This window comes from Syngnathoides biaculeatus, chromosome 16 (genome assembly GCF_019802595.1).
Source record: "Syngnathoides biaculeatus isolate LvHL_M chromosome 16, ASM1980259v1, whole genome shotgun sequence".
In the NCBI taxonomy this organism is placed as follows: domain Eukaryota; kingdom Metazoa; phylum Chordata; class Actinopteri; order Syngnathiformes; family Syngnathidae; genus Syngnathoides; species Syngnathoides biaculeatus.
In genome coordinates, this window is record NC_084655.1 from 21,247,610 (window position 1) to 21,269,312 (window position 21,703).

The following is a 21,703-nucleotide window of genomic DNA, read 5'->3' on the forward strand; positions in this document are numbered from 1 at the left end:
GTCATCGCGGGGAGCTCCTGACTGGATGCGCGAGCCAATTGAGTAATCCCTGCATTCATTTGCATTTCGCCGGATAATGACATCGACTATCAATTGATGCAGAACGCTATTCAGACACATCGGGGTTCATTTAGGCAAATCTCATTAGGCATGAACAGCAATACCATGCCGCTTTAAAAACCTTTTTTGGGGGAAAGATTGTCCAGTCGCTGCCATAAATAATAAGAATTTCAAAAAGAGATTTATGTCAACGACTATATTGACCTGACAGGTCTCGTCAAATGTGATAAATATCTTTCTTTTTTTTTTTTACAGTTTTATAAAGGGGTTAATAAAAGGCCCTAAAATGTTACTACTGGTGCTGTTGTAATGTAATGAAGCAGTTATATGAGCCATGCAAGTGCAGTTTAAGTGGCAGCCAAGTGGTTGGGAAGATCATTAGCAGTGCAACAACCATTGTCTCGCCGTGAAAACTTTCCCAACTAAAACCAAAAAATAATCAAGTCGACGTGTGCTGGTGGCGTCTTATGATACAGTAAATGCGCTCGCAAACTCAAAAAGGCAGCCGGCCACAATTAAAGTAACAAAGAACCGCCTTGCTTTTTTTTTTTTTTTTGTATACACTGGCGAAATACGATCGTCGTTTGTGGCTTGGGATCACGTATCGTACAGTTGATAGATTCACACAAATAACGGTGGTTCTTGTTTATTTTTTTTTTGTAAAGAATCGCGTGGGTCCGTGGTTTTCCCATCCGCGATTGCGACTAGCCGTAGCAACGTGATGGAAAATGGCTCTCGGGCGCTCTTACCTGGCCTGTGCTTCGTCCAGACTCTCGTCGGTGATGGCCATTATTTGCTGGAGGATATCCCCGATGTCTTGTTGGGGCTGGCCGAGGGATTGCTGTTTTCGAACCGAGTCCGGGTCCCCCACGTCGCCCGGCTGTAGTCCGCCAAGTCCGGTGAGACCCGTCAGCATCCTGGTCTGCTCATCCATACTTTTGTTTCCCCCCCCAAAAAAAAAAAAAAAAAAAAAAAAAAAGGAAACTCGGCGTTTTCCTTCCTTACGCGAATACACGCACACACACACGCGCACGCACACAAATAGCTAGCCTGTTAGCTAGCCCGCAAACTAGTTTCCGCGACAAACATACAAACGGGCTTCTTTGACGAATAGTAGTTCGTTGGGAACTGTTGTTGTCATAAAAACAGTTCACGCTAATAACCTAAAACATTGGCGCGTTGTTAAAAATCACTGGGGTGGGGGTGCTAAAAAAAAAAACGTTAGCTAAGCGCCGTGTGAAAAGCAGCTAGGTTAGTAGCTGCAAGCCAGCGGCCGACAAGAAGCAGCGGCGGCGGCGGCGGCGGCGGGGACACACTCGCACCCTCCGTGTGGGCTCGCCTCGAACATTGCGAGATGGTTCGAAACAAAAACAAAACCCCCCCCAAAAAAAGCACCGAGGTGAATCTGCCCGTTTCGATTTTTTTTTAAACGCTACCGCGGTGTGAAAACAAATCCCACAAGAATCGCGTGAAATCGGGGAGGGAGGACTCCGTCGAGAGAGCGAGACAGAGCTCCTACCGCCACAGACTACGCTTGGCCATTGTTGTTGCTGAGTGTCGCGCGACTACGTGGGCTGTGCTCGCTGCTCGCTGCTTGCTGCTCGCTGCTGCTGCTGCGGGCGAGTTCGGCTTCTTCCACTCACTCAACAACAGGACCAACACGGCTTGCTAGCTGGTGGCGAAAAGTCCACTTCCCCGACGACCCGACCGCGTTCACGCACGGGTGGAATATTTCAATGCACGGAACATGATTTCACCGCAACTCTCAAAAGGGTCCCCAAATATTTGTCCAGGGTCACAAAAAAAAAAAAAAACATGACTCCCCCACGGCAGGCGTGACACAGCTATCCAGTGACGTCATCAACATGTTAGTTATTAAATTCATTCCACTATCAAACACTTTCTTGAAAACACTGCGAGACTTAATGTCAATTTGAAAAAAACATTAGAAACTTTGGAAGAAAAATGCACTGTACAAAAAAATACTTTTCATGATCAGCCTTAACATTACAACATGTTGTGGATGTACTGTGTCATAACAGTTGGGACTATCTCAGTATGATCCTGCTCACTTGTATGCCGCTGCAAACTACAGCCCCAAAAATAAACATTACACATAAACATTGTTTGGCCCGTGGTTAGCTGGTGACCAGTCCAGGGTGTGCCTTGCCTCACACCATCATCTGAGCTAAATGAATGCCTTTATTGTTGACAATGTCAGTAAACAGCAATGCGATGCTTTTATAATTGGCAAAAAAAAACCGAGGCAACGGCAGAATGATTTGAATTGCAAACAAGTGTGCAAACGCGAGTATTGTACTAATTGCAGGAGGTGTCACTGTGCCAAATAATGACATTTATAGTGGGCTTGGATTAAAAACTAAACGTACACAATGACACTACACGGTTAGGAGGTGAGTGTCATTTTTTAGGAGTAATGTGTATCAAAACTTGGAATTATCATGAGTAAGCTCAAGGGAGACTTCTGCTCAGTGGGCATCTAAACGATTTAACACCTCCACTCTATTTTGCTTTCTTGAAGAAAGTTTCTAAGGTAGCGTGAAACATAATAAGAACCACACAACGTTGAGTAGAATTTACTGCAATATAGGAAATGATGTGACTGTTTCACAAAGTCGATAGGAACATAAATAACATGTCGGGGAAAGCAGAACGGCTCGTGACTTGCGTGACAATGAGAGTCCGTCAACTGTCAATTACGCTCCCTGAGGGTGAGAAGTTTTACGTTTAGGTTTCCTATTTAGCGACGATTGTCTCTTTATGCTTGGTAGCAGTTGGGCAGACGACCCAATGTCGTGCCCTATTTGAGATTTTACTTGGTGCTCTCCTCTTTCTGCAATTTACATATCCACAAGAAAAAAAATACCATTGAGTTTACTGGGGGTTTTTTTCCCCAAAGATAAAGCTAACCCTAAAAAAAACAACATTAACACTACTGTGTGTTTGTGTTTCCATTTTCAGTGTCAGTAGTATTAACTACTGCAGATTTCTTTCCTTATTTTTATTTATTTTTCTCTGCATTTTATTTTAAATTTGGGGATACTACCACAAAAATGCTTTTTGGTAGATTTTGTTTGCTTATTCAAGACTTGTTTGGGTTCATATATGTATATTTTCTCAATCTATTTATTTTATTTTACTTATTTTTATTTTGTTTTTTTTTTTCCCCGACAGCGCCGTGGTTCAGCTGGTAAAGCAGTTCTGAGGTCCCGGGTTCAATCCCGGACCCACATTTGTGGAGTTTGCATGTTCCCCGAGTGTCTACGTGGGTTTTCTCCGGGTGGGCACTCCAATTTCCTCCCACATCCCAAAAATATGCAACATTAATCGGGCACTCTAAATTGCCTCTAGCTGTGATTGTGAGTGCGGCTGTTTGTCTCGATGGCAACCAGTTCAGGGTGTACCCAGGCTCCTGCCCGACGACAGCTGGGATAGGCTCCAGCACCCCCCATGACCCTCGTGAGGATAAACGGCAAAGAAAATGGATGGATGGATGGATAATTGGACACTCTAAATTGTCCCTAGGTGTGATTGTTCGTGCGACTGTTGTCTGTCTCCATGTGCGCTGCGATTGGCTGGCAACCAGTTCAGGGTGTACCCCGCCTCCTGCCCGACGACAGCTGGGACAGGCTCCAGCACTCCCTCGTGAGGATAAGTGGCTAAAAAAAGAGAAAATGGCTGGATGGATATATACACAGTATATATTCCAATGTAGTTATTTGTGGATATGCAGTTTTCACTGTCCAGCCCGGTTCGATCCCCCGCTAATCCGCAAGGGTCCACTGTTTTGCATAACGCGCGAGTCGGCTCTCCAGTTGAGGAAGGTTAAGCGTTACTTACAATAAATGTCAGCCCTCCAGTTAATAAATGTTTTATGATGTCGACAAATTGAGCCTCGGACCGATTAATTGATTCAAGAGCAGAGGAGCGGCATCGCGACGCGTGTTTGACTTTGGAGTTTTCCGTGTACACTGATCGAGTCCTGACAAATTATAATAATGATGTCCATAGACACCTGTCATACTTTTACAATACGCTAATGTCATATGAAAACTACCGTTGATGTGTGATGGGTGTGAAGTAAAAAAAAATTGTGTAGTGCATGCAAAAAAAAAAAAAAAAATGCTGATGACAATCAAGAAGGGTACTAATTAGGCGCTTCAATATAAACCTCTGTAATGTTTCTGCTCAGTGAGCTGCGAGCAGACAAAATCGCCCATCTGATAATGCCAAAGTGGTTACATTCCCATCACGCAAAAGACAACGCACCCCAAAAGCAAAACAGAAGAGAATCAGTCTTCCTCCAGCAAGCGACCAAAACATCGCATCAGTTTCCAGTTTGAAAATGATGACAGCACAGATTGAAAAACTGGTGTCCTCGTGTCCCGTTTTTTTTTTTTTTTTTTGCAAACTGGGCAATTCTGCTGCAGTTTATCACTCAGATCAGAGAGACGGCCTTCCAAGACGAATGGCTGCATGGACGCGGGTGTGAAAGGAAAGGCCGATGCAGCGGGCCCGGATGTGCTGAGGAGATGATGGGTGTGCATATGAGGCAGGAGCAACCAAACCGGCGCCACTTTTATGCTGACGCTCCGCACATCAGTCCGCAGCAATCTGGGCCTAATCAATCTCAAACCGGAGAGAGCGAGAATAAGGAAAGGGGGTTGGGGGGGGACGCTAATAGCGCTAATAGTACAGTCGTACAAATAAAGTTGAACGCTCCTGATGTCGTAGCATTCTGAATACAACTGTGACAATAATTTTATCCAGGACTGATTGTACTGTTTTATTTTTCCCAGGTGAAAGTATGAAATTTAAAACCAGAGATGTGTACTGGGGATTTTGTGTCATTAAATTCAAGACATGATTTTGTTCTTGTATAAACTGCTTGTTTCAAGTGTCTACATGTGCATGTGTCAGTAGCGACAAGGTAAGCAGAGCTGCTTTTGACTCAGATTAGCATTGATTTATGATAACAGCACTTGATAGCATAACAGTGCTTATTACACTCATATAACATTTGAGATTGGTCACTAGTACCTCATAGTGCACGTGAAAAGTGGCTACGCCTGTTGCGTTTTTTGTGATGTACGTATATTTTATTACATAAATACTATAATCCATAGTGGATCTGATGGTAAAGCGTTGGCATCACCGTTCTGAGGTCCCGGGTTCGATCCCGGCCCCGCCTGTGAGGAGTTTGCATGTTCTCCCCGTGCCTGTGTGGGCTTTCTCCGGGTGGGCACTCCGGTTTCCTCCCACATCCCAAAATCACGGCACATTCTTTGGACACACTAAATTTCCCATAGGTGTGATTGTGAGTGTGGCTGTTTGTCTCCATGTGCCCTGCGATTGGCTGGCGACCAGTTCAGGGTGTACTGCGCCTCCTGCCCATTGACAGTTGAGATAGGCTCCAGCGCTCCCCGTGACCCTTGTAAGGATAAGTGGCAAAGAAAATGGATGGATGAAATACTATAATCGGGGGGGGGGGGACTAATGTGGTTGCAAAAGTATGCACACCCTCTTTTACCTGCCGATGTAGCTTGTATTTAAAAACCTATCAACTGCCTAACCCCAAATAAATTGCAGCTATTCTCTTCGGTTTTTGACATTCTTTTTGGCTATATAGCAGAAGCCTGAAAATTTTGCACTAACACTGGCTATTACAAATTATATATAATTGTACGAATTCCTTGCAAGTAGTCTAAGGTCCTTGTTCCAACTGAGGGGAGGATGATACCACCATCCCCAAGGCCCAAAAGCTCAAATTTCATTCATCAGACCATATCAAAGTCACCCAAATGAATGTGGGGACATGTGTAATGGTCAGAAGAAGCCAAGGTTGAACTTTTTGGACACAAACTGAACATTTTGCACAAAGTGCTCGTCAACCCAAGAACAAACCTACAGCGAAGCACGGCGGTGCAGCATCATGAACAAGGGCTGTTTTTCTTCAGCGGGAACTGCGGTCTGAGACGAGGTGGAGAGAATTATGAACATTTCCAAATAGCAGCCAGATTTAGCACAAAACCTTCAGGCTTCCGCTAGAAGGCAAAAACAATGTCATGGGGGGTGGGGGGGAGAATCTACCAGATTAGCTGAATTTTATTTGTCTTAAATCAGACACTAGTAAGTCATCCCTTTATGTTTGTGTTCATTACCATTAAACAAGAGCTTAAATATGACTGGTATATTCTGAACAGTCACATCCTCAGTTACACTTATTTTTACATTTACTCTAGAATATTTTAATCAATTGGATTATGTAGGTTATGTCATGGATTTTATTCATGATTTATCTCTCTATTTAAACATTAAAAAAATATATTTTTAAAGGGGCTAAGCAGGCTTTTAATATCCAATGCAGTTAAAATTACAATGGAACAGATGTTTTTTTAATACTATTTCCTCTGGTAAAACATTTGCATACAGTAAACTCCCCGCTCTTGTAAAATCAACTTCATTCCATTCTCAAAACCTTCAAACGCAAAGTGTGAGTCATGACGGGCTCGCCCTGCGTCCAAACGTTCAAAACCAAACACTTAACTCCTAAACGGAGGTCATTGAGTTTTGTCACCGTTTTGTTCCTCCTACTTTTGAGTTGAAAAGCTGTAAGGATTCCCCATCTAATGCCAAAGTAATTGCGTTTGAATGTCGAGAGGAAAGCTCCCTTTCCGAACTGAAGAGATGACAGCGGTCTTTGCGGGTCGTGTCGTTTTTTTTTTTTTTTAATTTGTCGTCGATTCATTTAAGGCTCATTTCTGTGAAACTTCCCATTCATTGGGATGCTTAAGGTGCCCTCCTCTCACCCCGCGAGCATCAAGCCTCATTTTCATCTAAATAAGAATCGATCCCTCCTGCTGCGCGCCATCCTCCCTCGCTCACAACTCTCACGGTCACAACCCTGCTCGTCTTTTCCCTCCTCGCTTGTCCCTCTTCTCCTGTCAGCCCCTTGAACGGCATCTCACTGAAAATGTCACCCTTGCTCTTTTCAAGATCAGAACCACAGCGCACATGCAGAGAGAGACGTTCGCTCTTCTTTATGCTGCACCCTTCAAATTACGCAGGGACATTAATTAGGAGATGCTTGCAAGGAGATGGGAGTGATAGCAAACAAAGCTTTTGACTGACTGGTACAATGTCAAAGCTTCGTTCTGCATCAGTGCCCCAGCCAAACGCAGGAGATGAGGTGGGGGGGGGGTGAGTCACCCGGGGGGGAGGGGCTTTCTCTTGAATGGTCAGGGGACACTGATGAAGTGAAATAGATGCAGCACCGAAGGCAAAAAAAAAAAAAAAAAAAAAAGGGGGTAAACGGGCCCAGGAAGAGGATGGGCAAGAAATGGAAATAAAAACAAACTGGGAAAGAGGGAGTTTTGCTGCTGAATGTTACATTTTGCCATGTATTGTGTGCTCAGTGTTAATCCTCAATGTGCACAAACAAGTAGTTATATTCTGGCAAAAATTAAAAAGTAAAAATAATATTTTTCATTAATTAAATTGTTAGAATTTTAAATTTTAATTACATTAAATAAATACAAAAAATAAAAAAGTAAAAAGTAACTATCCTCAGCACGACAGCAATTACTGAAAATGTATGAACACATGGTCGCAAAACACTAATATTGTCCACTTTTCTTTATTTTTACCTGCCTTAAGTTCTCATGACAGTCAAGTCTTTGAGGTTTCTCTTTTTTTTCTAAAAAAAAAAGGTGAAAAGGCATTTAGTAAAACTGAAACCTCCTTTGAACAATATTATGCAAGACAGCCGCTGCCACCTGCTGGACACATATTTGAATTTCATCAACAATACTACATATGTACAAGCGTAAGAGTTTAAGTTTTGTGCAGTAAAAAAAAAAAACAGGCGGAACAAAAAAGGAAAAAAAAAAAAAACACTTTCTTCATTGACAGCTATTTTAAAAAAGTCCAATTGAGGGCTCGCCTCCCTTTAATGTGACTGTGCTTGCAGATGTAGTAAGTGCCCCGATTAGGTCCTTAATGAGGTGCAGAGAATGATCATGAAATCCTGCTTGATGTGCTACAATGAAAAGGAAACATTCATATGCTTGGTCACTTTTAGAATCAAAGATTTATAGTATTTAAAAAAAAATATTGTATGATAATTACCCAATCGGCCACTGATCTCTTTCACCATCGACTGTAACAGCTCCTGTATGTACTCGAGCTCTCTCACAATCTTGTACTGAACGTCCATCTGTGGATTAAATACAAAATCCACAATAAGATGTTTGGTAAATCGATGAACTGATAAAAATCGAACGGGGTGGAAATGTGTGCAAAAACTGTCACGGCATACGTACAGCAAGTGTTATTTTGTGCAGCATGGACGGTTGTCTACTAAGGAGGGCGCGGTAGTCGGGTTTACTCCGGATCAACTGATATTGTGAAGATTGGGCAATACACGTGTGGTCGACTGAGATGACTTTCTTTTGGCCCTGGGCCAGTTGCCTGTGACAAAAATGACAAACTATGAGCGCAAAATTGAAAAGATTATTTTTTTCTGCACATTGATCATCGCTAAATTCATTCACCTTTCCAATTCTTCTGCCTTGCTCTGGTGTTTGTGTGCGAGTGCTTCCCATGATTGACTTTCAGCTTGAATCCTGAAACACAACAACATGTTTTAGAAAAAAACAACAACAAAAAAAAAAAAAAAGGAAATGTCACCAAACCCAGCAGACTTATCGAAGACAAGCAAACCTATTAATTGTATTTTGAAACACCGTCGCTTTCTGCACTGCAAGCTCACCAGTCCTGAAATAAAATTTAGTAGACTGTGAATTGAGACAATGAAAATCAAATCAGTTGAAAAAAAAAAACAACCCTCCAATACCTTTGACTTTGTTGCTCACTGCTTATGCATTTGGCCATAGCACTGCATTTTTCCTTCATTTTGCCAACTACAAGAAAGAAACAAAGTTTAACATTAACAATAATGATACATACAGTTTTAGTTAAAAAGTGGAAAATCAGCCATTTTTCCTCAAGGACACTGGGATGATCCAAACATTGTTCAAATATTGGAGGCAAATGTGTAGCATACAAAATAGGACACCTTGTTTCTGAAAAGATGCTGGTGAGGAATTTGGTAATGACTGGAGTGAATTCTGGAGTCTCTCCGTGGCCAGCTGAAAACAAGACATTTTTTTAATGCACAGGGTATTTCCTTTCCTTTGCACTTAGCCTTTTTTGGCTTGCCAAGTCGAATAAAAAATCCTTCATGTTACCAGAACTGAAAAAAAAATGTCAAACTCACACAACCAGTTTTAATTCTACATGCCAAACTTTGTGGAAAAACCCGACCATAATCCAACCAGTGAGCCATGCCCGCCACACGTTTTGGGAGTACCAAGATGGCGGCCAACTGGCTTCACCCAATCGACACACCGCGAGATGGGTATGCCCTATCCAGTCTTTTTTTTTTTTTTTTAAGATCAGTGGCAGCAGCTCGTTCAGTGTTTTTAAAAAAACGTCAGGCTGTGGTTCACTTAGCGGGAACATTGGTCAAGACTACACAAAATATGCAACATCCTCTGTGTTTCTACTCGTAACAAATTTTACGTGTGTGATTTTTCGTGCTCGACTTGTGAGTGCGATGGCTGATGTGCAGTAACTTTAGTCCATGATAAAAAACGATGTGTGAAGCTTCACTGATGAGATCTTGGTTCAACTTTATTTTGTATTTGAATTATATGTTCAAAAGTTTTAGCGCCAAGTCTAAAAATGACATTAATTGTTGCGAACAATTTGCATATTCTGACCTTACCTTCATCGCAGCCTCCATCAACATACTCAACCTCTCTCGTTGTGATAAGGATGTGCTGATGTTCTTACACAAATCTTCATTGAGGGGGAGGGGGAGAGAAAGCATATTTTCGTCAATATAGTCTTGTGATCATTCATTCAGTTGCCCAGTTGATTCAACTCACTCTGATGCGGGTTGGGAAGCGCAGACAGAGAGCGTCTCGTCATGGTGGCTCGTCTCCAGGACTTCCTCCGCGTAGTCCTGTTCCCAGATGAACAACCCTCTGGTTCCTCCGTACTTCCGGACGCCATTTGTAGCCTGTCTACGTCAGGCTGCCCTTCTCCGGCATCGAGCGTGCTGGGTAACAGCGTTTCAATGCGAGGTGACTTTTGTTTGGGGACGCCATCTGGGGCACTGGGGGACTGACACCGTTTGGGAGACAGCGTGACCTGGATTCAGAAAATAACGGCAAATAATGGCAGCAATTTTCAACCGGAGGGTCGTGGAGCATCTTTGGGTGTGGCGCGGACTGCTGATACAAAAATGAATAAAAGATGCACAGGGTCCATAGGTTTATGACATGCCGATGTATGACATTTCAAGGTTATCATAAACATCATCATAAAACATAACAAGTTACTTCTGCGGCGTGGAAGATTAGCAGCTCAGTGTTTTTCATGATTGTTCCTCTGCAAACAGATGACTGGTTAGCAAATCTACCTCACAGTTCTGAGGTTCAAACCAGCCTACCTATGTCCAATTTGCATGGTCTCCCTTTGCTTGTGTGGGTTTTATCCCGTTATCATATTCCACAATCATGCATGGTAGGTAAATTGATAAATAAATTGTTCGCCCAAAGTCAGCTGAGATAAGTGCCAGCATACTTGCAACCCTAGTGAGGATGAGCAGTTCGGAAAACGCATGGACACATGCATGTACAACTGCGTTAGCATTTTTTAAAAATTACATTTAAGCTACAGACTGTATTATAAGTGATTTACTGAATTTAAGTGCATAGTCGGTGGGTCATCAAATACATAGCCAGGATTGCTATGAAATACAATATAGATTTTGAAAATAATTCAGTACAATCAATTTAAATAAATTAGAATCTCTGTTATTGTTCATTTAGTGTCAATACTTTTTTTTTGTTATGAGAAAAAAAACAAGTATAAAAACATATGCAACATATAGAAATGACCACTACAATATATGTTGTGACTCCAGAAAGATTTTAAGACTTGACTTGCTTGGGGTACGATGGATGCCTCAAAGTTTTGGGGTCCAGGGTTCAAATCCCAGCGCCACCTGTGTGGGGTTTGAATGTTTTCCCAGTGCCCTTGTGGGTATTCTCCGGGCACTCCGGTTTCCTCCCACATCCCCAAAACGTGTTGATTGAATATTCTAAATCGCCGGTCCAATCGTGGGTGCGAATGGTTGTTTGTTTGTTTCCGTGTGCCCTGCGATTGGCTGGTAAGCAGATCAGGGTGTATGTACTCTGCCTCCTGCCCAACGATAGCTGGGATGGGCTCCGGCCCTCCTGGGAACCTTGTGAGGATAATCGGCTCAGAAAATTGAAGGATTGGATTTGGGGCTTTCTTAAGGCTGCAAGGTTATGACTATGCCATATTTGATTGCTTTTTAGGAGGCTTGCTGTTATGTACAAATTACGAATTGGATATGAGCCAAAAGCTTTACCCAAATGTACGTCTGAACATTTTCCACTCAACAACTTAATGATTAATACTTACTTAAATTCGTCATGAGACCTTTAGGCTTTCATTAAACTAAACTAAAGATAGCTTTAAAGTAACTATTCGTACCTCAGTGGTCGCTTCCACAGCGGCTCCAGACCAGGAACTGCAAGACAATTTAAGTTATAGTCTATAAAATGGGTGGAATCTAACCTGTCTCCTTTATTGCAAATGCCGTGAGTTCAACAACGTTCGCCGACATTTTCCCGTATCACATTTGTTAGCACACCCAACCCAAACAATGAGCGCTGACAACGGTTTCTCGTCGATGTCACGCTAAGACAAAATCAAAATGCTCCGAATGATAACGTTTTGATTTTAACAGTTCTCTACCCGAAAAACAAAAAACTTAACTTTTGACAGCAACAAGAAGCAAAAGCAAACAAACCCGTCTCGGTCTGTGGACGAAGGTGCTTCCGCCATCTTTTCGTTCAAATTATTTTCTTGACAACGCGCGCCTAACAAGCCCCGCCCACTTCCTGCACCGTTGCATTTTGGGAAAGTAGTTTTTAATGCAGAACCCGGACATTGCAAATGGACTGCACGCCTTTTCTTGTCATAAAACACCCATTCATCCATTTTCCGTTCTCCCAGGGTTGCAGGCGTGATTCCCCCTATCGTAGCTAGAATTGAGAATGTAAAAAAATGCATTTACCACTATTATTATAATAAATATTTTATTATTTATTAGTTTAATTGACATTTTCGGTCACTTTAATTTGCACTCTTCTGTGCATTGCATAGTATGTTAGTAATTGTATGGTAGCTTTTATTGTCTTAAGAAATGTAACCAGATATTTTGCGTTCAATTTTAGCACTGGTTTCATTCTACATAATTAATCATTCATTTGTTCCTTCCACATCCAACTCCGTTTCTTTCTAATTCATTTTTTTCAAGTTCTAAGTAGTCTGAGAATTATAATGGGACTTTTAGAAAACAAATACCTATTATAAGTTCACTAGATCAAGAAAAAATGGAGAAAAAAAAGACATGCAATGTTCTTTTTTTGTCTCCACTGTGCCCCCGGAGATGTTACGACATATCTGCGATTGTTAAAAACAAACACTTGACAGATCTTATCATTTGTAAGTCTTTTTATAAGTCTGTTAGAGATGTCTTCACTTTTTACAAAATCAAGGAGAGTAATCAAAAAAAACAAAACCAAACGCTCGTTAATTCTCTTGGAGAACGCCCCTCTTGTGTCTCAGTGTCACTCGACTGGCGCAGTCTCGCACTCCCCTCAATACTGCTCTTCATGACCTTGTCTGGTTGCGGGGAGGGAGGGATGAAGTTCAAAGTAAAGAGGAAAAAGAACAAAGTGTAGCTGATGACAATACAGTAAGGGAATGTGGTTGGCAGGAGAGGACTGAAGGAGGGGGGGAGTGTACAGTACTGCGCGCCATGACCGTCTCACTTCTCTTCTCTCCCTTTAGAGTACATAAGGACCACGGGTGCTGACGGCTGTTCAAGAAGGAACCATGAGAGTCCCTTTGCCGAGCAAAAACTGCAGTACTCTGTCCACGAACAGGGCGGTGACAAAGTCCACCACGAGAACCTGGGCGATGATCATTTTGAACTGTGGGGAAATACGGGATCATTATTACATTGACACAGACACCCAAACAAAGTCATGAAGAATACCCTTTGCGGCAATTCACCTCAGTTGGAATATCAACGAGGGCAAATTGTTCATTGAATTCAGGAGACGAACCAGAAAGAAGTCCCACAATTGCTAAGCCGGATAAAGCGATGCTCCACAGTAGTGGTCTGTTCTCACTGAGCGACTCCATGAACGGGTGACCCTGTGCAAGACGACAAAAATCTTGCGATGTAGGACTGCAGTTTTCGGTTTAGGACGGCGGTGTTTTGGCACTCGGTGGTAAAGTCATGATTACAGTAAAGATTTGTGTGGAAAAACACTTCAGACATGAATAAAGAATCAAATGAATGAATCTCAACAAACTCATATGTTGGGTCACTCGTATTTCAAGGCACCACTGCACTCGTGCGCTAGGTTAGGAATGTTCGGACCGCCTTACACCGCAAAGGACCCCCTTAAAATCGATCGAGGTAAATACCTTGTAGTTAATGGCAAACGTGGCCATCTGCATAGCCATAGACATGATGTAGACGGTGCTGTTGATTAGACTGGGTTCAAACTCTTTGTACAGGTCCACAAACTGATCTTCTCTGCAAAAGACAAATGGAGAAATGTGATATTTTACCAGATAAAGCGGAAGCCGCGCGGTTCCCGTTTCTTACCTCGGCGGGCTTCTCCTCTGCGCCTCTTTGTAGAGAAAGACCAGACTGCAGAAGTGGACGGCAAACTGTAGCAGCACCGTCAACACAGTATAAAGATTGAAGATGTTTGGTAAGGGCCGCTCCCGGGACAACGTTTTCAGCGGCTGAGTCAACCAAAGGGGAGAGAAAGCCGATGCACACCATTACTCAGCGATGAATACATTGAGCGCGCGTCTATTTTCTTAATACAATTTCATACCTTTGAGCGAGAGATGAAGAGGAAACAGCCGGCCAACAGCAGACCCTGCAGGGTTGCCTGGAAATCGCTGAACTTTACCCCCTCCAGGTAGAGAACAGACTGGCTGTAGGCGAGCACCAGGGCATTGAGAGCGAGGATCTTAAACATCTGTAGCGTTGTCACCAGAGTGCAACGGCCTTGCTTAATGACATGACAGACTGGACGGAAGCGGAGAAAGGAAGACACTTTAGGAAGTGTGGAAGCATACTAAACGTGTCCTTCTGATAGTTGTTACTCACTACACTGAATGGAAGAGAGTTTGGAGGTGAAGGGGGCGGCGATAGAGGCGTCACCCAGTTTAACGATCTGTACCTGATCCTCTTCGAGTTCCCGCAAGACTTGACTTATTCTCTCCTATAAAAGAACACACTTGTACTCTATCAAACAAACCAATAACAAAATGAAACCGCTCTAAGAGATGAAAAAAAAATAGTACAGTACAGCATCGGTTCTTGAACGTCCCAATTCTCGAACAAATCGGTTTTCGAACGAAAATCGGTACTCGAATGCCCCTGACAAAACCCGGAAATAAGATAACGCGTGCGACTGTACCAGCTGACCCACGACGCCTTTGTTCTGAATTCCAACACCGCTGAAATAACCCGGAAATATAACGCGCGCGGCACGACCAGCCGAACCACGCACGACGCGCTTTGTTATTGTGAATTCGAATGAACCCCGCAAAAAAACCCGGAAATAACTACTAAAGCATACTACAGCATATTTCTTAAATTATTTTATTATATAAAGTAGTTAAACTATACATGTATTCCTACTATGAAGTTTATTACCAGGAAAAAAAAAAAAAAAAAAAAACCTTTAAAAAGGCAATTTTTTTTCAGGCTTGGAACGCATTATTTCTTTTTCCATTCATTGTAATGGGAAATATTGATTCATTTTTCGAACAAATCACTTTTTGAACCGCCTTCTCGAACGGGTTGTGGTCAAGAATTGAGGCTGTACCGTATCAAGGGAGTAGTGAAATTCAAGGGCACCTTTTGCGCTGCGAGTTGTTCCTCTCTCTGGGCCATCATCTTCTGCCTGGCACCTCTGGAGCTCAGCTTGCCTCCTGTATTGACGGGCGGCAAAGGTCTGGATTCAACAGCCGTCACCTCCTTCTCTCGCCCTCGTTTCTTTTTTTCGGGCATGCGCTCAGGGGTGTTGGCTAACAGGGCAACGCCTGTGTAAAAATATGATTAAAATTTACTGAGAGTGCTACAGCGAGACAAAAATGGTGACTAATTGTGGACAATCTTACCGATGTGGGCGTGTTTGAGAGCGCCGACATCGTTTGTACCATCACCACACATCAGTGTAACATAACCCAGCCCTTTGAGACTGGTAACAACAAATTCCTGGAACGTAAATTCTCACATCAATTCACTTCCGCTACACCGTATTACAAGAACTTTGTTGGCTTACAAAATCCTCGTTTTCTGTCTTACCTTCTGTTTTGGGCTGACCCGTGCAAACACTCGTATGTGAGGCAAGAGGGTGTGCAGTAGCTGCGCGTCACAGCACAGTCTGGCCAGCCCCTCCCCGGTTACGCACAGGTCAAACTGCCGCACAAATGAAGACACCGAGGGAGGCGGAAGAGGTACGTGCACGGTGCCGTCGATGGATTCCCACTGCCACCTGCCTGGGTAAGACAAAGCGCCGGAGCAGCTAAGTTTTTATTGAAACGGTCGCAAAAGTATTAAGTGAGGGATTACGCCAATATGCATATCAGTGTTGATGCCGAGACGTCTGTACTGTACTCGTAAAAATGCTCCGATACTAAAACAGTCAATACCATCCCGTCATATTATACTATTCTGTCATCTCTGAGCGTGCGGGGTGCAGTATGGCAGACAATAACATTTCTTCAAAGAAAGAAACAAAGTGTGCTTGCTTCAAGCTGTTTGCTGACACGCCCACTTCACAGTAAAATTAGCACGAAAAACAGAATGAAATGTTGTAAATAGAAGCACACAGATAGCTCTGTGTTTCAAAGGTCCAGTAGCCTAATGCTAACACAAAATGCGAAACAAATTGACAGGCTAACAAATAGCATTGATGTCAGAATGTAATGTTTCCAATAACGAATATTCCAAAAACTCAACTCAAAACTGCAAATTATGTGCATGCTTGTACCACACTGTCTGGCCCCCAGGGGGCCAAGGCGTGCAAGACAGAAGCAGCACATATACTACTAGGATTGTTTCATATCTATAATCCGTCCAATTCGTTTACGCACCACGCGCTGATTGCAAAATAAGCGTTTGTTCCTTCTGCAGGAAGTGGAGTTCTCTGGCTACGTGGCACGCCGTCAAGGGGTTGTCCCCTGTGATCATCACCACCTGAGAGCGCAGGAAAAAGGAATCAGACGCTCGTCTGGGAACAAAAGCGCCGAGGAGTTGCGTGCGCTTTGCGTTGAACGAATTACATGGTGAGATGCTTCCTGGATCTCCCTGATGACTGCCTTGCTGTCACTCTTGAGGGGGCAGGTCACAACCATGAAGCCGGCAAAATTCAAGTCACATTCCAGGGCACTGCGGCTCATCTCCCGAACCTACAAAACACGTGAGATCCAAAGAACTGTGAAACAAATACTAATATTAACACTATATTTTTCAGGATAGAGAGAGAACAAACCTGTTGGTGACTTAGATGCCCCATCTCTTTGTAACCCAAAGCGAGAACTCTCGCCCCTTCCCGGGAGATTTCCTTGTGCACTTGATCGTAAGTCTCAGGGTGTTCTGAAAACTACAACCACAGCCAGACTATTATAATAACTCTCACACCATTTGAGATAGTGCTCGTGCACGGTACCATCGCTTTTAGTGTCTCTGGAGCGCCTTTAACAGTGGAGATGTAAGAAAGTTCAGTAGATCCCAGCTTCTCATAGGAGGCCAGAACTGACATCCTCTTCAGAGCGCTGGCAAAGTGGAACCGCTGGTGGATCTTGAGGCCCTGAGTCTTGATGCTGCGTGGGAAGACCTTTTCGTCTGGTTGAAGAGAAAAGAAGAAACCAGGTACAGGAGAGGTCTTATTGCCATTGAGGAGCACGATTCGCTGGTCAACTGGCAACGCAACGCACTACAAGTAAAGAATATTTTCTGAAACTATTTTAATTCACAACAGGGGAAAAAAAACATGATCACAAAGGGACTAAAGCGTCTACTGATCCAAAGTCTTCCATGCGAAAACCCTACCTTTGGTAAGAGTCCAATCGGCAGCGGTCAGCATGGCCTTCTCCAGTGGATCTCCAACCAGCTGTCCGTCATCCAGCGTGACCAGCGAATGGCAGGTCGCCACGACCCGATGCGTCTCCACCGGAATATCCGAAACAGGCATCACCTCTTTTCCCTCCCTGGTCATAAAGATACAAATCTGTTGCTGTAGACCAAATTATAAAATACAGGGGGATCCTTGGTTTGCGGCCATTTTACCTGAGGCCTGCTACTCCACGCACCACCAGACTGTCGCTTGTCAGAGTTCCCGTTTTGTCAAAACAGCAGACCTCCACTTTACCGGCAAAAGGAATCCTGAAGGGCTCTGTACAGAACACGTCTAAACCACAGGAAAGAAGGTAATCAAGCACTTCTGGTGCAAGCGTGATAAGGACACCATACTCGTACGTTCTTACATAGTTTGGCCAGAGCGATGAGCGACGTGTTAACAGCCAGAGAAAGCTCGATGGGGAGTTCCGGGGGAACCACTGAGGTGAGGATTAAGGTGCACTCCAGGAAGAGTTTGTAACGGTTCCTGCTGAGGTCCTTCGTCCCTGAAGGAGGACAGATAAGACTTACCGTAGATACTACGAACGCTCCTTCCACGTAATACGCCACCATTCCGCAAACCTCACCTTCTACCCAGACATAGGCAGCGGCCGCAATGGCGAACACCAGCAGGAACAGGATGAAGATGAACGTCTCCAAGTTGTTTGCCGTGACTCTCTTCACGCCAAAGAGGATGGTGCGCAGAAGTTTACCCTGCATGCAAAAGCGCGTTTGCAGATTGAATCCAGCGCTGGCCGCAGTAAAACTGACACTCATACGAAGAAAGTCACCTGAGATGTGTAGAATCCTGTTCTCAGAACGTAAGCCACGCAGCCGTTGTCTACAGCTGCACATGCAATCGAAATATACAGAAAGGTGACACCTTCGTGTAAACAATCGATAACTTTTAGAGGTTCTGTGTGGCCTTTTGACTTTACATTACAGCTCACGGCAGTTCTTTTTATTTACAAACAGTGCAAAACTTCTTTGCTTACGTTTGAGTCCGGCGCTGGCCTTTAACGGCGGGCTATGCTGCACCACTTTGGTCCCCCCAGAGATGATGTGCAGCCGAGAGTCTGCCTGAAGGTCAAGGATTTGACCGGGGTCCAAGTCCTCCACTGGCTCCTGAATGTTAGCGTGTAAGGTTGTTTTGTCCGCATGTGTCTCGGCAGTGGACTGGCAACCAGTCCAGGGTGCACCCCGCTTGTAGAAAACGGTAGGTTTGATAAATGTCTCATACCTTCATCTGGGGGACAGATTCTCCAGTTAGCATCGCCTCATCCACGATGCAGCGACCGCGAAGTAGAAGCACATCGCACGGGACCAGGTTGTCCTGGGGGGAGCGTCCTCGGGACCAGACCAGTACACGCTAAGCATCCACTCATGTTGACAGAAGAGATAATAACGAAAAACTTGATAGCACGCTTACCGATGGAGACAAGGTCACCCGCGACGAGCTCATCGCTCGAGATGGGTCTCCACTTACGGTTCCTATAAACCTGCCGGAAGCAAACGACTTCACACTGAAACTCTCTGTTGACACAAGAGACGCTAATAGTTGGGTGGTGGAAACGCAACCTGGATCATGTAGGGTTTGTTTCCCATGCGCCGGATCTCGGACATGTTCCTCATTTGCTGCTGGACCAGGGAGGCTTCGAACGCCACCAGCATGAAAAGCGTGAACACGCTGTAGTACCAGTACTCGTCCAAACACCACAACCCGACACAGAACACCTGAGAGATGGAAAAACATACAGGGCTGCTTTAAAAATCAACGTGCAAATGCAGTATGTCTGTTTCATTTGAAAGGAGAAGTATTCACACACCTGGAAAACAAAAAAGGGGGCAGTGGCCCTCTCCCGAAATAGCTCCAGAAAATCGGGAACTATCATCTCCGCGTGATTGGTGCCGTAGCGCTTCTCCGCAGCTCTGAGGTCGGCTTCCTCCTGGTAGCCGCGCCACGACTGGAAGTGGCCCATCGGGTGGTCGACGGGGAAAGCGATGGGCAAGAAGCGTTTCTTTTCTTTGTGGTCGAAAGTGTAGCGGATTTTTTGGAACTCAAACGACAGAATCCTTTCTCCGTTTTCATCCTGCGAAGGAGAAGAAAACTGTTACGGTATCCGTTGTTCTGTGCAAGAATCCGATAAAAAAAATGAAATATGCGAGGAAAATGTGCAACTGACGGGAGTTTAAGATTAACTCACCTGGTCTCTTTGCAGTGTCACAAGCTCAGCAGAACCGTTGTTGGGGGTGGGTACTACCTTTGCCAGCGTCGCCTTGTTTGGGTCCGCTTCCTGAACAAGTGACCAATTCACATGAGTTACAAATGATCCAGAACACAATCACATAACCTCGAAAAACCTAAAGATTCGACATTCGTCATAAATCAGTATTGCTAGCAAATGGGTTCAAATCCAACGTCTGCAATCTCAGGAAAGCACATTTATGTCAACATTTTAGGCCCTGATCCATCCTTTAAAGGGGAAATCCACTGCTTTGCATTCATAATGTATCCAATAGGTCACGTGATATGTACATATGTATATTTTGAGAAGATTTTTATTGACAATTACGAATTTTGAGGGGCGCTGCCATTTCCGCGAGTCACATGACCTACGTGCGCGGATGCGACGTGTTACGTGCCGCAACAAAAGCTCGATTACACGGGACAGCATTTATGACCAGGGCTGATTTCTCGGATTTATCCTCATCTGATGAAGAAATAGCAGAATCGGTTGATCGAGAAGACGGAGGAATACTTTCATACACAGTCGTGAGCGACACAACCGGGAGCTGCTCGATCACTCGGTTGATCGGGGAGACGGAGGAATACTTCGGATTTATCCTCATCTGATGAAGAAATAGCAGAATCAGTTGATCGAGAAGACGGAGGAATACTTTCATACACAGTCGTGAGCGACACAACCGGGAGCTGCTCGATCACTCGGTTGATCGGGGAGACGGAGGAATACTTCCATACGCAGCCGTGAGCGGTATTCGTCAGTCTTCCCAATCAACCGAGCCACTCGAGGCTGTGTATGAAAGTGTTCCTCCGTTTTCTCGATCAACCGATACTGCTATTTCTACATCAGATGAGGATAAATCCGAGAAATCAGCGCTGGCCATAATTGGTGTCCCACGTAATCGAGCTTTTGTTGCGGCACGTAACACGTCGCATCCGCGCACGTAGGTCACGTGACTCCCCCTGAAAATTTGATAAAAATCTTCTCAAAACACTATTAAATGAGAGAGGATTTAACATCACATTGTGATAATAGAGTACATATTACATGACCTACTGGATACGTTGTTAATGCAAACCAGTGGATTTCCCCTTTAAGGGTCATTTAAAGCAAATACTGTATTCATTTCACGTTTCTTGCTCATATGGATTTGTCATTTACATTTTGTCATGAAAGATCCCAAAACTGCAAATTTCTTCACGTTTGCAGCAATCTTTAGTCAAATTCCTTGCAGTGGTATTGATACTGGCTCGTCCCAATTTTGTCACCCGTGACCTCTGTGAAGATGCCAGCGGTTCCGTCTGTTGACCATCCCCACATCAGACAGTGAGGTTTTCGTTTTGGTTTACCTTGGTACAAGTGAGCCAACAGTGGGCGTGCACGGACCAATAACCGGACAGCGCCGTGAGGACGTGCACGATCCCGATGGCAGCCAGAGCCAGGAGGCCTGCCTCGGGATACTCCGAGGCGCCGTAGACCCACAGCCACACGTACAGCCAGGTCGGGTAGAGGACCGTCATGAAGGGGAGGACGGTGCCGTGGAAGAGCCGCGGCCTCCGCCTGTACAGCGTCACGGAGCTCACCAGCTCGTCACCGGTGCCATTGTCATACTGATTGCGGCTCACAGTTTGTGGCTTGCCCGGTCCGCCGACGCCGTCCGCGGTCATTTTGACGTCGTTCATCGTCCTCTGCTCACCACCGGGGCCCATTTGTTGTCCACCGCCGCCCCGTCGTGTTGATGCCGGTTACAAAAAAAAAAAACAAACAAAACAAAAACAGCAATTCAACACGCGGAACCTTACTCCGTGCAACCGACGAGAGCCCTGTCCCTCTTGGGCACTTCGCTTCCGTATACGTCACCACGTAACGTAACCTGGGTACGTATCCCTTGATGAAGCCAATCGGGGAAAGTAAACATTTATGACCCTTCCTACAATATTGATGGGATTCATATTTTAACCTATTTGCACATATATTCAATTTTCATGCCACAAACGAAATGTTTAGTCTCGATTCAAACTAAAATTAGCCGACTGTGTCTTTAACTAGCCTGCCGTCA

At 44.3% G+C, this 21,703-nt stretch overlaps 3 protein-coding genes and 1 long non-coding RNA gene across 5 annotated transcripts in view; 1 reads left to right on the plus strand and 3 right to left on the minus strand.

The window, feature by feature from the left end:
* pbx4 (pre-B-cell leukemia transcription factor 4) overlaps window positions 1-2,177 on the minus strand; it is a 31,221-nt gene extending 29,044 nt beyond the window's left edge. Inside the window, exon 1 of one of the 2 annotated variants that reach the window (XM_061846110.1) lies at window positions 810-2,177. In XM_061846110.1, the coding sequence (XP_061702094.1) occupies window positions 810-994 (185 nt within the window). In that variant the 5' untranslated portion in view covers window positions 995-2,177. The remainder of the gene's footprint in view (window positions 1-809) is intronic. The other variant, XM_061846111.1, reaches the window with a different exon arrangement.
* On the plus strand, window positions 826-4,874 carry LOC133514423 (uncharacterized). The gene is made up of 3 exons (XR_009798801.1): window positions 826-959; window positions 3,256-3,361; window positions 4,274-4,874. It is a non-coding gene; the product is annotated as an uncharacterized LOC133514423 (long non-coding RNA).
* A 2,818-nt stretch (window positions 4,875-7,692) lies between these two features.
* On the minus strand, window positions 7,693-12,106 carry LOC133514450 (uncharacterized). Its single transcript, XM_061846163.1, has 11 exons — window positions 11,990-12,106; window positions 11,671-11,707; window positions 10,032-10,296; window positions 9,869-9,942; window positions 9,158-9,230; window positions 8,936-9,002; window positions 8,803-8,856; window positions 8,634-8,705; window positions 8,403-8,550; window positions 8,209-8,296; window positions 7,693-8,119 (listed from the first exon to the last, which is right to left on the minus strand). Exons 1-11 carry the CDS (start codon window positions 12,022-12,024, stop codon window positions 7,998-8,000), a joined length of 1,035 nt encoding a protein of 344 aa, XP_061702147.1. The 5' UTR covers window positions 12,025-12,106; the 3' UTR covers window positions 7,693-7,997.
* Window positions 12,107-12,680: 574 nt separating this feature from the next.
* atp13a1 (ATPase 13A1) lies at window positions 12,681-21,624 on the minus strand. The gene is made up of 25 exons (XM_061847033.1): window positions 20,994-21,624; window positions 19,606-19,695; window positions 19,228-19,491; window positions 18,980-19,135; window positions 18,831-18,900; window positions 18,642-18,748; window positions 18,397-18,526; window positions 18,193-18,248; window positions 17,989-18,115; window positions 17,770-17,907; window positions 17,573-17,693; window positions 17,336-17,493; window positions 16,953-17,128; window positions 16,776-16,886; window positions 16,567-16,692; window positions 16,378-16,480; window positions 15,587-15,780; window positions 15,400-15,496; window positions 15,137-15,321; window positions 14,381-14,495; window positions 14,103-14,299; window positions 13,865-14,007; window positions 13,681-13,792; window positions 13,261-13,404; window positions 12,681-13,178 (listed from the first exon to the last, which is right to left on the minus strand). The coding sequence occupies exons 1-25, from the start codon at window positions 21,351-21,353 to the stop codon at window positions 13,068-13,070; spliced, it is 3,591 nt and encodes a 1,196-aa protein (XP_061703017.1). The 5' UTR covers window positions 21,354-21,624; the 3' UTR covers window positions 12,681-13,067.
* Window positions 21,625-21,703: the final 79 nt, after the last annotated feature.